General features: G+C 41.1%; 1 protein-coding gene across 1 annotated transcript in view; it reads left to right on the top strand.

Moving 5' to 3' along the window:
* Positions 1 to 3,447: 3,447 nt before the first annotated feature.
* ube2d3 (ubiquitin-conjugating enzyme E2D 3) overlaps positions 3,448 to 15,468 on the top strand; it is a 13,801-nt gene continuing 1,780 nt past the window's right edge. Inside the window, exons 1-6 of the mRNA XM_080750068.1 lie at positions 3,448 to 3,889; positions 6,979 to 7,042; positions 8,411 to 8,442; positions 9,383 to 9,460; positions 12,305 to 12,410; positions 12,724 to 12,817. Coding sequence (XP_080606194.1) covers positions 3,866 to 3,889; positions 6,979 to 7,042; positions 8,411 to 8,442; positions 9,383 to 9,460; positions 12,305 to 12,410; positions 12,724 to 12,817 — 398 coding nt within the window. The 5' untranslated portion in view covers positions 3,448 to 3,865. The remainder of the gene's footprint in view (positions 3,890 to 6,978; positions 7,043 to 8,410; positions 8,443 to 9,382; positions 9,461 to 12,304; positions 12,411 to 12,723; positions 12,818 to 15,468) is intronic.

The raw sequence follows: 15,468 nt of genomic DNA, 5'->3' as shown, positions 1-15,468 counted from the left end.
CTGTGCTGATTTAACCGACGGAAACGACACCGACTGACCAACTGAGGCTGTCTCGTGGCATATGAACACTGTTGGGCAAACATCTAGCTAACATCAAATGAAGCAATGAACATATTAGTGTGTATGTTGGCAACACAGACAGTGCTGATATAATTGAGTGTCCGAAAAGAGACCGTATAGACTCAAAGAGGCCTTATCTCTTGGCCACTGGTAAATAAATGGTAAATGGTGCATTTATATAGCGCTTTTATCCATAGCGCTTTACATAGATTGTGCATTACATTCACCCATTCACGCACACATTCATACACCGGTGGCGGAGGAAACCATGCAAGGCACCAACCTGCTCACCGGGAGCAATTATGGGTTCAGAGTCTTGCCCAAGGACTCTTCGACATTAACTCAGGGGGAGCCCGGATTCGAACTGGGAACCCTTCGGGCTCTAATAGCGGTTTCTCTACCCCTGAGCTATGCCGCCACTAGTGGATACTACCTCCTCTTTCACAAACACAGTGGAGTAGTAAGTGCAGAGAGCGTTGTGAGCTTGTAGATCGGCAATTCTTTTGGCAAAGAGATTTGGTGGAGAGTGGGGGAAAAAAGGACTGTATCAAGTATGTTATTTACGTTAAATTAAGTCTCCACGATATGATTATCGTCAGTGTTTTTTATTGCGATAAACGATAATAACGATTATCATCCCATCCCTAGCCATGAATCAGTGCCTTGGGTGTGAAGAGAACAATCTTTCTTTTGTTTTTGTTTGTTTTTCAGTGGACAGAAAAATGCTTGCCTTCCAATATGGGAAAATGGTGTTATTTTACTGACAGACTAATGGATGTGCTGTGCTGCTGATGTTTGAAAATGAAAATGTCTGTCTAATGGTTCAGGGTCAAACGTGATTACACCACTATACAGAAATTGTAAATACATGTAACATACATGTAACACAAACTCACAGGTTGGGATAAAACATGTTTACAATGTTTAAAATGAGCATTGGACGTTTTTTGCATTTGTTTAAAAATGTGTTCATGGTTTTTACAGTTTTGTGGGGCAAAATGAAAAAGAAAGGAGGAAAAACTACTTCAGCAGTTGACTTTGGAGGTCATGGTTTTAACCACAGGCTCAGTTTTTCAGTATTAATTCACTGTTGTGACCCTTTAAAAAACCTATACTTTTCTACTGTAGTCCAATATACATTAATTAAACCATGACAAGTGGTGAGTGTCCTCTGAAACATCCTGACATGTTGTGGTCAAATGTATTCATTATATCTCTGCCGTTGGGCTAAAATCTCCTAACTAGTCCATGGGCCATACAAGATGTCGGTAACCGAAAGGCGGCAAAGGTTACCATGCATTTTTGAAAAGCTCTGTATCTGTAGATTATATTTTGGTATGATAACCCTTTCTGAGACACAGCTAAATTGGTGTTATCAGCCGCTAGAGTTGGTGTCCCATTAATTTTACTATACACAGGGAAAAACATCTAAAAATGTATCCGCTTTAAGTTGCATATGAGGCGTCAAACTAGGGATTTTTCATGATTCTGAATCCATTGCAAGCATCTGTTTTGCACGGAAAACATTCCTTGGGCTGAAAATGACCCCTACAAAAGTGTGAAAAGTGATGACTCATCACTTTTCATCACTAAACCATAGTCTTGTGGGGCCATTTTCAGCCCAAGGAATGTTTTTTGTGCAAAACGGATGCTTGCAATGGATTCAGAATCATGAAAAAAGCCTAGTTTGACCACTCACTTCAAAAAAACTTTGTCATTTTATCGTCTAATCAGGCTTTTGGGAACACCCAGGACAGTTTTTGAATTTCTTCATTCAGTATTTAGATATTTGATATTCATTTCCCCCCTTCCAGGACCCTCCTATAGAAACCCATTATAACTTCAAACTCTATTTTAACGATGATAGATTCATTTAAAACACCTGTACTTTTTTGGGCCTGCTCACATATTCAGAGGGTGTCAGGGGTCACCAGAAAAAAGTGCAGGTGTTTTAATTGAATCTATCATGGTTAAAATGGAGTTTGAAGTTATAATGGGTTTGTATAGGAAGCTGATAACACCAATTTAACTGTCCCAGAAAGGGTTGTCATACCAAAATATAATCTACAGATATAGGGCTTTTCAAAAATGCATGGTAACCTTTGCCACCTTACGGATACCGACATCTTGTATGGCCCATGGACTAAACAACAAAATGTTCATTTTCGGGAAAATGAGCTCAAGTGGAGTTATTATTTTAACCAACACACAGACGTAAAGGGTGTTCAATAGCACATATTCATGAAAAAAGAGAGGGCCAATCGGGTGGAGTTAGCTGGTTTGGCAGAAAGTGTGGTGTTACCATGTTGCACTGGACAGACGGCCACAACTGACTTATATTTATGGAATTATTGTGTTACTGTAAGCAAGGAAACACAGTACTTTGTTGTTACTTTGGGGTCAGTTTATTAATTTATGTACAGTATTACCGGTATGTAGCCGTGTAATAGACGGGAGATTGGCGCTACACAGCACAGTGCCCGGTTCCAATATTTTAACCAAGAATAATGACAAAAATAATCATATTTTAACTGGGGCACACAAACTTGGCACACACACTCCTTGAATGGCAAAAAAACATCCTTCGCCCCTGATTTCTCACATGGCTGAGAGGTTGAGAACCACTGGTGTAGGTAACATCTACTCCAAACATTTTAGCTGGAGAGCCAAAATAGAAATTAGACGTTTGCCCAGGACCTAAACTAGTGAAAATAGCTGATCTACAAGCTCACAATGTGTCGCGTTGTGAGCTTGTAGATTGGCTATTTTCACTAGCCTGACTGCAAGCGTCAGACTCTATCACACACTTCGTTTTCCACCACCAGGGGGTGGTAATGTGCGGACTGATTTATCAGGCTATTTTCACTACTTCTGAAACATTTGTGTTCTAATTTAAGACATTTCTTTGATTTTTCTTAAAGTTCTTCATGAAATTACTGGAAAAAAATCATTGAATTTGTTTTTTCATTCAAGAAAAAAAAAAAAATGGCAATGTCGTTAGATTATTGTTTTTAATGATAAAGAAATTGGTCCCAACTGGGAACCAGTGAGTTGGCAGGCACACAAGCTTGTAGATCAGATCAAATTGAAACTTCTCTAATTCATGGAATTTCTCAAATTGTTGTTTTATTTATTCATGAAATTACTGAAAAAAAAATGTTTTTTCGTTTTTTAATTCATGAAAAAAAAGAAGCTTTTGGGGTTATTCTTTTATTTTTTTATTTTATTTTTAATACAAAAAAGTAAGGAAACAAAACATTAATGGACCCATACAAAATGTGCCCGCGACCCACAAATGGGTCCCGACCCAGTGTTTGGGAACCAGTGAGTTAGCACACAGTCACACACACGCGCGTGCGCACACACACACACACACACACAGTCTGACAGTCCGACAGCATAGGAGGAAACCAAAGCCGTTGGGTTGTCTGCTATTTTACAAAGGATAAACAGCGCCGTGGGCTTTTAGTTTACATTACATTACATTACAAAACACCGACATTTACACGAGTAACTCAAGACGACGTGACAACATTTCTGTCAAAAAAAAGGGTTCAAATGTAAGTGTGATAACAACTGTTAGCGCTGTTAGTTAGCAACTGGGCTCTGTTGGGTGCATTGCATTACGTAGTGCAGTTAGCAGAGTTAGCACCGCTGCTAGCTGCTCCAGTCCAGAAGTAAAGGCCCGTTTCGCCCTGAAACTTGACGAGGCGAGCGGTGACATCTGGCCAACAGCCCTGGCATTGCACCCAGCGGTCCCCGGGCAGTGCGCGGACCACCTGACAACACTCACACCCCAGCGAGGATGGCGCTGAAAAGGATCCACAAGGTAAAGGAGGAACCTTCTGTTGTGTTAGCCTGGTTAGCATAGCCTCTAGGGTGAAGATAGATACATGGGATACGGCTGTTACGTCACAACTATGTGGCCCAGGGGGTCCTCCTCAGAGTACAGGGGGTCCTCCAAATCTCCCAATCCTTTTTATATTAACTTGAAGTTGAACCCCTATAGTGTCCATATTTTAACTATTTTAATTTAACTGTAGCCAAAAAACAGAAGATCTACAAGCTCACAACACCTTTTGGCTAGAGCTTTGGTGTGTTGGGGGGAAAAGAGCAGACCAAGTACAGAGTGAAAGGTCAAGTTTATTAAGTATTGCTAGTTCAAGTGGTTAAATATCTGAAAACACAAATTGACATGAATCCAAAATACACTGATGATTGTGCAGTCAAACAATGAAACTAGGCCTATATGGAATCTTATCTATGAACATGTTGTGGGGGTCCCTGCTTCATCTCTCTCAACTAAGGGGTCCTCGGCCTGAAAACGTTGAAGACCCCTGGCCTAGGGTAAAGATACAGGGATACGGCTGTTACATCACAAATATGTAGCCTGTTAGTATGACCAACAACACACATGATGATACCCAAAGCACTTTGTTTTTCTCCACTAGTTTTAATTGTGCAACTCATTTTAAATCAGATTATAAAGCGACAGGCACAATTCGAAGAGTCCCATGAGTATGGAGCATTTTCTCTATAGTTCTGACATAACCTGGTGAAATTCTAACCTGCTGACACTGGTGAATGTTAACCACTATGCCTAAACCTAACCCAAACCCTATCCTAACCTCAGTAAAACTATGCCTAAACCTAACCCTTAAAAATAATTATTTCTAAGTGTCATTGAAATAATGACACGTAGAAATAGCAAGAATTGCCCGTTTTGGGAGTTAAAGTTTTGCCAGCGCTTTATTTGCATCATGCAAAAGGTATTTCAGAGCAGTGGTTATCAAAATGGGGTCCTTGAGGGAGTTCCAGGGGGTCCCCAACTAAATCATAGTTAGGAGGCAAATGGACCCCTATGGGTATGAAGCTCCTTTCGGAAACTCTTCATCTGAAATTAGCTGTATAGCGGAGGGAGAGCCTGAGAGGGGGTCCACCATATGTTCCCCCTGGTTCTATATTCCCCACACACAGGTTAAGCCAAGCCCATTCACCAGGTTAACATTCACCAGCGTCGGGAGGTTAGCATTTCACCAGCGTTTTTTACTGAGATTGGGGTTCAGGTTAGGTTTAGGTGGTAAGTGGGGAACATAGGTACGGTCCCGCTTCCATGTGGGGCACACTCTCAGAGTTAAATAAAAAATGATTTTACAATATGAATCGGGGTACCACGAGATAGAAATACCATTATATGGGGGCCAATGGGGCCTAATGCATATGTCAAACTGACGGTCCTTGAAATTAAAACGGTTGAAAGAATCATTGCTGGAGCCGTATTCTTCTGTTATGTGGGGTGTTTCAAATGGGGGTCCACAGGATAATAAGTGTCAAATTGGGGGTCCTTGACATGAAAGAAGTTTGAGAACCACTGTTAAAAAGATTGAGCAATTGTCAGGTGTCTTCTTCCTGGTCTGTGATGTCTTCACAAGTTATGTAATTAGCTGAATAGGGACGGGTGCCTAAATGGGGTCAACTGATATGTCTACGTGTCATTAGTTCGACTAAGGGTTAGGTTTAGGCATAGTGGTTAACATTCACCAGCGTCGGCAGGTTAGCATTTCACCAGGCTAGCATTCACCAGCGTCAAACTAATGGGACGTCAAACAAATGCTACGTCACAATATACCTGGGACAAGATAAACTCTTATATAATCACACTATTTAAAAGTTACTGGATTTCATAACTGGCTTGCTGAATGTGAGCACTGAGCAGGATACGTTTCCTCTGTATAAGTTCCTCTGCTCTGGCCCTATTCACAGCAGACACTTGACAGTACTTGGCCCAGCACAGGAAATAGGTTGCAAGGCAACAGCTTTTACGCTATGCCCCGTAAACGTAAACCGTTGCTAGCTTGAACCTTCCAGGGGAAAAATCCATAAAATGAATATGTAATGGTGAGTGACAGTGAGGCCCAGGGCCGGGCGTTGCGTTGCCCCCCGCCTCTCTCTAAAATAGCTGTGGACCTAAAAATATCTGCAGAGATAGTAGTAGTTCGAGACGAGTCTCATCTTGCTATCAGTCGTTGTCCAAGATAACTAGTTGTCGGCCCCTTGCCCTTGAGCACATGCATGACATAATGATAATATTGTTAACCACATTTAGCTTTTCATACATGGAATAGCTTTACATAAGCGGGAGGGCAGATGATAAAACAAGCAATAGAGCATACATGAAACTGTTTGTTTCTACAGTAGCGTTCCTCAATCCCTGGAGTATCATCTTGTGTTTCTCTCTGATTCTCTCTGACAAAGCTGCATGTCTGATTCTGAAGGAGTAGTCCAGTGCTCCTTTGTGTTTTTTGGGGGGCTTTTATGCTTTTATAGGGGGTATGCACATGCATAAAGCGAATGGCATATCGAGTGAATTTTCTGTTTGTTTGTTTGTTTGCCACTCAGTAGGCGTTCCAGGCTTCCAGCATAACTTAGGGGTAGAGATGCTCCGATTGTGATCAACTGGAATCAGTATCTGCCGATACCGATATTCCCGATCACAGTGTCTGCTCATGCCTCATGCACTGAAGGAAGCATGAACTCAGTTCAGGGCTCTCCCCAGTTTGGCAGAGGGAGAGTAGTGCCCAAGATTACAGTTTAGACAATTGGAACAGGGTGAAAAATGGGTTAAAAAAATTGTGGGATAAAAAAAGGATTGAGAACCAGGGAGCGTGGGTTATCGTCGCAAACTAGTTTGTAATTTCTTAGTTCATATTGAAGTCTCTCATAATGATTCATTTTCATTCACAATCGTGACTCCCCCTACATGATGATGGGGTGTGTCATCATGATGACGATGACTTTGTTATGGTAATTTTTTTTTCTTTTCTTTTTTTAGGTTGAGTCTTATCGTTTTGTCTGTAAAGTCAACCGAGTCAGGCCTCGGTCAGTGATTGTTCCATTCTTCCTTCATTGTCATTACAGGAGCTTAACGACCTGGCTCGTGACCCTCCAGCCCAGTGCTCTGCGGGCCCCGTGGGCGAGGACAGTAGGTGTCTCACGATAACACTTCAAATATGATGCACAGAGGGGGCACGGTGGCGCAGTTGGTAGCGCTGTCGCCTCACAGCTAGAAGGTCCTGGGTTTGATTCCCGGGGCGCTGGGGGCGTGTTCTCTCCTCCGCGTCATCAGCGCCCACACCCTAGGTGGGGTTGGCGAAAGGGCCTTTCTGTGTGGAGTGTGCATGTTCTCCCTGTGTCTCCTAGGGTAGATACCCTCACAAAACAATGCAGTAATCCTGGTCTCTATAATGCCAGGGGCAGGGGCGCCTGATGGAGGGGAAAGGAACTGGTTGGAATAACGTGTTCCTTCCACGCGCTACGTCCAAACCGGGGAAATCCCCCCTGTCAGGCGAAAAGAAGCAACTTGGACTACTCATGCACTGAAGGAAGCATGAGATCAGTCCGTTGTCTCCCCAGGCGCGGCAGAGGGAGAGCATAAGCCAGGATTACAGGTTAGGTAATTGGCACTGGGTGAAAAAATGGGTTACAAAATCGTGGGATAAAAATCATAAGAGAAGAAATATGATGCACAGAACTACAGCTAGGTATTGAGAATGTTGTATGTAGGCTGTCACGATTATGACATTTAAGATTAATTGTCACTCAAATAATTGTGAAAAATTGTGTTTTTGTCGTTGACAATTACATTTCTGTTTGGCTATTAGGCTTTGAAGTTGCACATGGCAGATTTCACACATAACCTAAATATACAAAGAAATTACTTATATGACAATGTTTAAAAGAACATTGATAGTGGAAATAGCCGATCTGGAAGCTCACAACGTGTTGCATCGCAACGCGCTGTGAGCTTGTAGATCTGCTATTTCAACTATTTTGGAAAGTGTTTGAAAATATATGAACTGAACATTTTCAACATAGAACGTTTAGAAACGATTATGACAAAATAATTGCGATTATGTCAAATAACCGCGATTAGATCATGTAATAATTGTGACAGGCCTACAAATATGATGCACAGAACTAGAGGTCGGTATTGAGAATGTCGTATGTGCTGTAAACAGATCAACTAGACTAGAACTAGACAATTCATGTTTCAGTTCTGTATTTTTTAAGCTTTTGAAAATCATTGAAAGCGTTAAACTAAGCTGTCCGCTTGTTTCAAGTCCTGCACGTGACTGAAACAACTTCACAAATATACTGTACATGAAAGTACATGGAAGAAGAATCATTAGGCATTATGGAACAGAAGGAAGCACAATACGCTTTTGTTTACAAAATAACTACCAATGTTGTTGGAGATAATGTACCCCAGCTTTGTTCTAAAAGCAAATTACATTCCAGGTTTTCTTTTTTCAGCTTAACTAATCATAAACTCTCATCTCTATTCTTTCAGTGTTCCAATGGCAAGCCACAATCATGGGACCTGTAAGTATAAGCTATTCTTGTTGTTGATCACATTGATGCAAAGTTATACAAAAACACAGTAGCGGTTTAAAGTTATTAATATGTGCAGGGCTTGACATTAACTTTTTGGGGCACTCGTCCTCTGGATAAGTACATTTCCCATTCACTTGTCCATGCACAAAAGTCACTTGTCCGGATACAAATTTGCCATTTCACAGTCATTTCTTTTTCTGTTTATTTTATTTGACAGACAAATAAGACCCCCCTTGGCCCCCTCCACTCCACAGTCCATAGTCTGCATACAGCACAAAGCTGCTAGGAGCGTCACAGAAAAAGTGAAACCAAAGCCACTTGTCCAATGGACAAGTACATTTTGAATGAACTCTCCATAGAGATTTATTAGTTGTCCCGGACAACAGGACAAGCCTTAATGTCATGCCCTGAATGTGCAAAAAAGAAAAACACCAGGTTCTTAAGATGGAGAATAATGGAAAGACAAGTTAACAAAGACTGTTGAATTGCATTAGGCTACTGACGGAGAGCGTGGTTTAAACATGGTATAAAGCGTATAATGCATCTGGGTGATCAGTTTGTCTTGCGGGGGATGGGGTGCAACATTGGGTCATGAGATTACGAGTATTTTTGACAAGGTGTTTTCTGCTGGTGTCTCAGTCCGAGTGTATCAAAGGGTGCGTTCGGAAATGCGCACCGGGTGTGTGCTCACTCGGTGTAGCGAGTGCCTAAACCTAACCCTAATCCTAACCTCAATAAAACTATGCCTAACCCTAACCTTAACCTCAGTAAAACTATGCCTAAACCTAACCATAACCACACCCGGTGCGCATTTACGAACGCATCCTTTGATACACTCGGACTGAAACACCAGCAGAAAACACTCTCCCGTTCATCAATGGGATCTGATGTTGTCTAACCTGTTTTGATACCTTTTTGTGGCCTGCAGAATGACAGTCCGTACCAGGGAGGTGTCTTCTTCTTGACCATTAATTTTCCAACAGACTACCCTTTCAAACCACCCAAGGTAAGTCTGCTCCGCACAGCAGATTAAATGTATTCAATTAATAAATACATGTATCTTTTTAGGCATAGTCAGAAGAACAGAATCACACAGAACTACGAAGTGTAAAACATCTGAATATAACTCGCCCTCTCTTGCACAGTATGAGCTGGCTGTGTTCACAACGGATGCACAAATTACTATATGCCACCTGCTGTGCTACATAAGATGGATGCTCACAATCTTCATACTATATTGGCAAGCCACTGTATCATTTAGGTTCTAATATTTTGTATAAACATGCATAATGGATTATTGGCACAGGGGTTTGAAATCTAGAAGGTTGTGACCAGGGTACCCGCGGATCTTGAAAAGCATTGAAAAGTATTGAATTTAGTTTTGCTAATTCAAGGCCTTAAAATGTCTTAAAAAGTATGGAATAGTGTGAGTGGGGGTATTGAATTTTATCTGGGGCAGAATGAATAAACGTGTCGCCAACATACTATTAGTTGCGTTTCACTCTGTAGTTTTTTATTCCTGGTTGCCGTCCGACGTAATCCATCTCTCGCTACCGCTGGTTGAGACGCGCTGTCTGCACACACAGCACAGAGCGTGTGGCGACACACACTGTGTGTGTGTGTGTGTGTGTGTGTGTGTGTGTGTGTGTGTGTGTGTGTGTGTGTGTGTGTGTGTGTGTGTGTGTGTGTGTGTGTGTGTGTGTGTGTGTGTGTGTGTGTGTGTGTGTGTGTGCACGCTCGGCGCACACAGCAGTCTCACACAGAGAGAATCCCTCGTCTCTACTCGGTGCTCGTTGTTGCGTTATTGTGTCGTTATTTATGTAAGCTAAAGACTCGCCAGTCGCCAGGATGGCATGTGTGGAACCGTCGCAACCCGTTTCGATTGTAAACAAAACGCAGTGCTGTTTGGACGTACTAATGGAGAACACAGACAGGACAGCCACCAAACTGTTAGCTGTGCCAACAAAAGGAGCTAACGGAGCTAACACGACCAACTTATTATCAAAGCACCTCCAAAAACATGCACAGTTTGTTGGACAGAAAATTGCACTAGATAATGCATTTAATAGTGACAGCAACATTTGTGCACTGTGCAGCCCATGGTGGTGCAGCCAGCTAGCGTTCATGCTAACTTCCAAACAAAACAACGATGTATCTACCCTGCGTTGCCATGTTCTCTTTCTGAGAGAGAAACAAGCAACTGAGGCAGTTCAGTCAAACTTTATTGTCGAATATTGTCAAGAGTAGTGGTTCTCAAGCATTTTCTTGTAAAGGACCTCCAATATCTTAAAGCAACTTCAGATTTAAAAAGAACAAGCCCAAAGTAGCTTGTAATAAGCAGACATGGCAACACTCTATAGGCTTTTAAAGGGACAGTACACACATTGCCTTCTGTCAGCTTGACAAACATTTGGAAATTCTAATGCCTAAGTTTATTAATTAGTTGCCAAATTAGCCAACAACTACCAACAATAGAAAAGGATTTATAGTGGGACTTGTTAAACATGGGTACAACATTTCCCCTAAATCTATCTGAGATATTGTGCCTTTTTGTTAATGATAAATTGGTCTTAAATCTGTCTTGCCTAGACCTGCAGATATCCTGTTACATGTATTTTTCAGAAGGACAACATTATTATTTTTTAAAATCCAATGAGATCATATTGACATCAGTTATATCGGCTAATAATAATCTAATAAACACTTAATGAAGAAAAAAAAACGCTGGGCAAAGGACAAGAGAGGAGATCTTAGCCATAGATGGTGAAATTGATAAGGCAGTTGAGCTACGACACATGTCATGAAGGAAATCGTGTCCATGTAATAATTGTGACAGGCCTCTCCCCCCTCTCTCCATCCTCGCTGATCTCTCTGGTAGAAATGAAATACAGCGTATAGATTGTTAATTGTTAAGATTGCTGTTACTAAAATTAATTGAGAGAGATGTTTTTCTTTTGGATTTAAAAGGTCAAAGTTACAGTGAAGGTCAATATTTGCCCACATAATTGTTGAAGAGACCAGAATAAGAATATTGGTTGGCCAGGTTTGCATGTGCATTTGATTATTCCTACTGTATATGTGGTAGCTTTTTACTGACTCACTGCTTTGTCTCTGATTTATGAATGTGGCCTTACATTTGTCAATTCCTTTGCCGTGGTAATGGTATTGAATTTGTCATTTTAGAGGTATTAAAAAGCCTTAAAAAGTATTGAATTTGTACTTGGGAAATGTGCAGATACCCTGGTTGTGACCCTATTGGGGTTTGGGACTTTTTGCAGGTCTTGCAGTCCGAGTGTATCGAAAAATAGCGTGGGTTAAGGCAAAACCCGCCCGCGAAAGCTTGTGATTGGCTGCGCGGAGCTGCCGGAAGTCAAGGGGGCGAAGGTTGACTATTCTGACAGCCTGGTTTACAACTTCTAACGACGCGGAGTTGGCTCATGCGACCTTCGCAACGCTCAACGCGTTCGAACATATGACGCCTCCGTCGTCTCCACCTTAAGCGAGTTGCTTTTTTGATGCACTCGGACTGAAGGACCTGCAAAAAAGGGACTCCCATTGGGGTTTGTTCTAATGCTATTATACCAGAAGTGCTTTATCTCTCTCTGTCATTGTCCTTTTAGCTAATTCAGGGCTGCACAATGTTAGTTGTTCTAATAACTGTTTGTAAAACACACTGAAATTGTCACTATGCAGACATAATATGGTGCTGAACCTATAACCTATTGTGATTGCTGTCAATGTATAACAAAATCGCAATACTTTTTTTTTTTTTTTTCATAATCGTGCCCATTTAGTCTGGTTTGTGTATTCATTCTTTATCTTAATGGCTTGTTATTTCTTCTTTTCCCAGTTGGCATTTACGACGAGAATCTACCACCCAAATATTAACAGTAACGGCAGTATCTGTCTGGATATTCTCAGATCACAATGGTCTCCAGCTCTTACTATTTCAAAGGGTAAGATTTCACATATTCTGTCACTTTGTTCACAAAATATAATGGACAAGGTCCCGCTAGCTCCCTGTCGGCAGCAGACGCTTTCCGCCCTCTTCCATCGCCGGCACGGTTAAGAGCTGCCTTAAAAGATACAAACCTGACCTGAATCATAATTTATTTTCTCACAGCTCGCCTGAGATGTGATCTAGGTTTATTTAAATACAGCAAACAAATACAAAGTCTGTTTACAGTGTTTTATGATGATAATGATGATGATCATTTGTTAATCATTTGTTAAACTACAGGTACTCAGTTTTCCTTTTTCATCCCACAGTACTTCTGTCCATTTGCTCTCTCTTATGTGACCCAAACCCAGACGACCCACTAGTGCCAGAGATTGCACGAATCTATAAAACAGATACTCAGAAGTAAGTCCTGCGTGTGTGTATATATAGCATATTATTATTATTATTATTAACCTTTCTTCTCTCCTAGGAAATAGCAATGTAATGCTGTGGGTGTAGCATAATCTATTCATCACATACGTACACAGGGCATGACATTTGTCCGGGACAACTAATACATCTTTATGGACAAGTTCATTAAAACATGTACTTGTGAGTTGGACAAGTGGCTCTTGGTTTCACTTTTTCTGTGACACTCCAAGCAGATTTGTGCTGTACGCCAGTGTTACCAGATGGGAAATGTTGAATTATCGTACCAGAGGCTCAGAATTATCGTATTTGACATGAAACTATCGTACACGGCCAAAAAAGAGAAATCACTCGCGTAAAAACGTAATTTCACCAAAAAATGCGTCTTTAGTGTAAGAAACGACCTCGTTTTAGACTCCTGCGTGACAAAAACGCATCAGATTTGGTGTGTGGAGGCAGGCAACTTCTTGGAGCTTATACAAATAAAAGCCTGAAACTGGTCTGGAAAGATGCAACCAGTGTTTTTAATGCATCCAAGTACAGATCTAGGGTCAGATTGACTGAGTTCCTGGCTTATTTTGAGAAGCCAAACCAGATCCCAGATCAGCAGCCAGGGAAAATAGTGAATTCACGCTCTTTTTGATGATATGCCGAAATTATCGTACATTTGGGCATTTTTGGAATTATTGATCGTACATCGTACAGAGGGTCAAATTATCGTACAAATACGATAATTATCGTACGTCTGGCAACACTGCTGTACGCGGACTATGGACTGACAATACTATGGAGTGGAAGGGGCCAAGGGGAGGTATTATTTATTTGACAAATAAAATAAATCTGTGACTTTTGTGCCTGGACAAGTGAATGGGAAATGTGCTTGTCCAAAGGACAAGTGCCTCAAAATGTTAATGTCAAGCCCTGATATAGTATCTGTTTTTTTCAGGAACTTTAAAATGAGTAGAGATTGAGCTATACTGTCCCTTGTGTGTTATATAGAATTTCATAAATCCTAGTGTGAATCAGAGTGTGTGTGTAACCCAATTTCACTCCATCAGGTATAATAAACTAGCTCGGGAGTGGACAGAGAAGTATGCCATGCTTTAGGGGTAAGGCCAAGAGTTAGCGTTGCACCTTGGCTAAGTGTTACCATAATGGATGTGGTCGATGTGTTTGTGATTCTCTGGTCATATTGGTATAACCAGAGGCATTTGCTGGCTGCCTTAAATATCCCTCTGCAGTCTGCATTCTATTAAATATCCCTCTGCAGTCTGCATTCTATTAAGTCTTGGGCTTTGGCTCTAGTTCACCAATTGTTGTATGGCTGCCTGCAGTGTGGGGTTCTGGATATCAAGGTTGTCTGGTTACCGACTGACCTGGGAGAATATACTAATCACTGTTTGATGGGTTAAAAGAATAATGTCAATTGTTTGCTTTGTTAGCATGAAATGTTGTTCCTCTTTCGACTTTAAAGGACCAGGCCACCTCTGGGACAACCAGATCTTATCTTATTGTTGTGTGGGACACGATCAACACAATCCTGAATTCTTTTTTGTGTTCAATCTGTGTTTTTAGATATGTTAGTATTTCAGCATGCTACAACTGGTCATATGATGCATTTTGCATCATATGGCCAGTTGTAGCATGCTGAAATCGGCTGAAATACTAAAATATCTAAAAACACAGATTGAACACAAAAAATAACTCGGGATTGTGTTGATCGTGTCCCACACAACAAAAAAATAAGATCTGGTTGTCCCAGAGGTGACCTGGTCCTTTAATGAACATGTTCCTTTGAATGTAAACGACTCCATTTCTTGCTAAATAAGTTCCTTGAGAAACATATCAATGTGCAACAATCGGAGTGCATCCAACACTTTGTTGATTGCAGTGTATATGCTAACACTTGAGATAATGCTAAGCTTGTGTGCACAATCCGCTATACATTGAGTGTGCTAAGATGTTGGCATGCACTGTAGCAAATTCTGAATTCTGTCGTGTGGGCGCATAATAGTGAGATGATCCAATAGCTTATTTTCCACAAGAAGAAAATGTTTAGTTTCTCTGTTTGTTACCCATTCAGAATGGGTACACATTATTGTGTATGCTTTAACTATTGAAAAATAGCAGATATACAAGCTCACAGCGCGGCACCGAGTGCCGCGCTGTGAGCTTGTAGATCTGCAATTTTTGAAAAATCGTGAAAATTCGATTTTTTACCTGATTCTATAAGTGTCTTTTGAATCCTTCTAAGATTTTTTGAAAAACCCGAGTTCCTATGTCAGCAATCTGGCCAGCCATCGTCAAAGAAAAGGTCCTTTTCACTTAACTGGAGCTCAGTTAGTCAGTTCTTGAGACTACTACGTCAGTGGTTCTCAAACCTTCTCATGTGAAGGACCCTCAAAATGATATGTATTTGGCCACGGACCCGCATCTCAAAATATTTACTTCCAGGGACCACCCAGAAGCAAAATTTGAGTTACAAACCTTCGCTTTGAAAATACATATATTCAAAGATTTGCACACTTTTTCACGACTTTAAAAAAAAATAGCAGATCTACAAGCTCGCAGCCGCGCTGTGAGCTTGTATATCTGCAATTTTTCACTGGTTAAAGCATTCAATAATTCTAGGCCTACATGGGTTA

The sequence above is a fragment of the Nannobrachium achirus genome (assembly GCF_963921795.1).
Source record: "Nannobrachium achirus genome assembly, chromosome: 20".
Lineage (NCBI taxonomy): Eukaryota > Metazoa > Chordata > Actinopteri > Myctophiformes > Myctophidae > Nannobrachium > Nannobrachium achirus.
The sequence above is the reverse complement of the archived record's forward strand: the minus strand, read 5'-3'. Positions and strand labels throughout refer to the sequence as shown.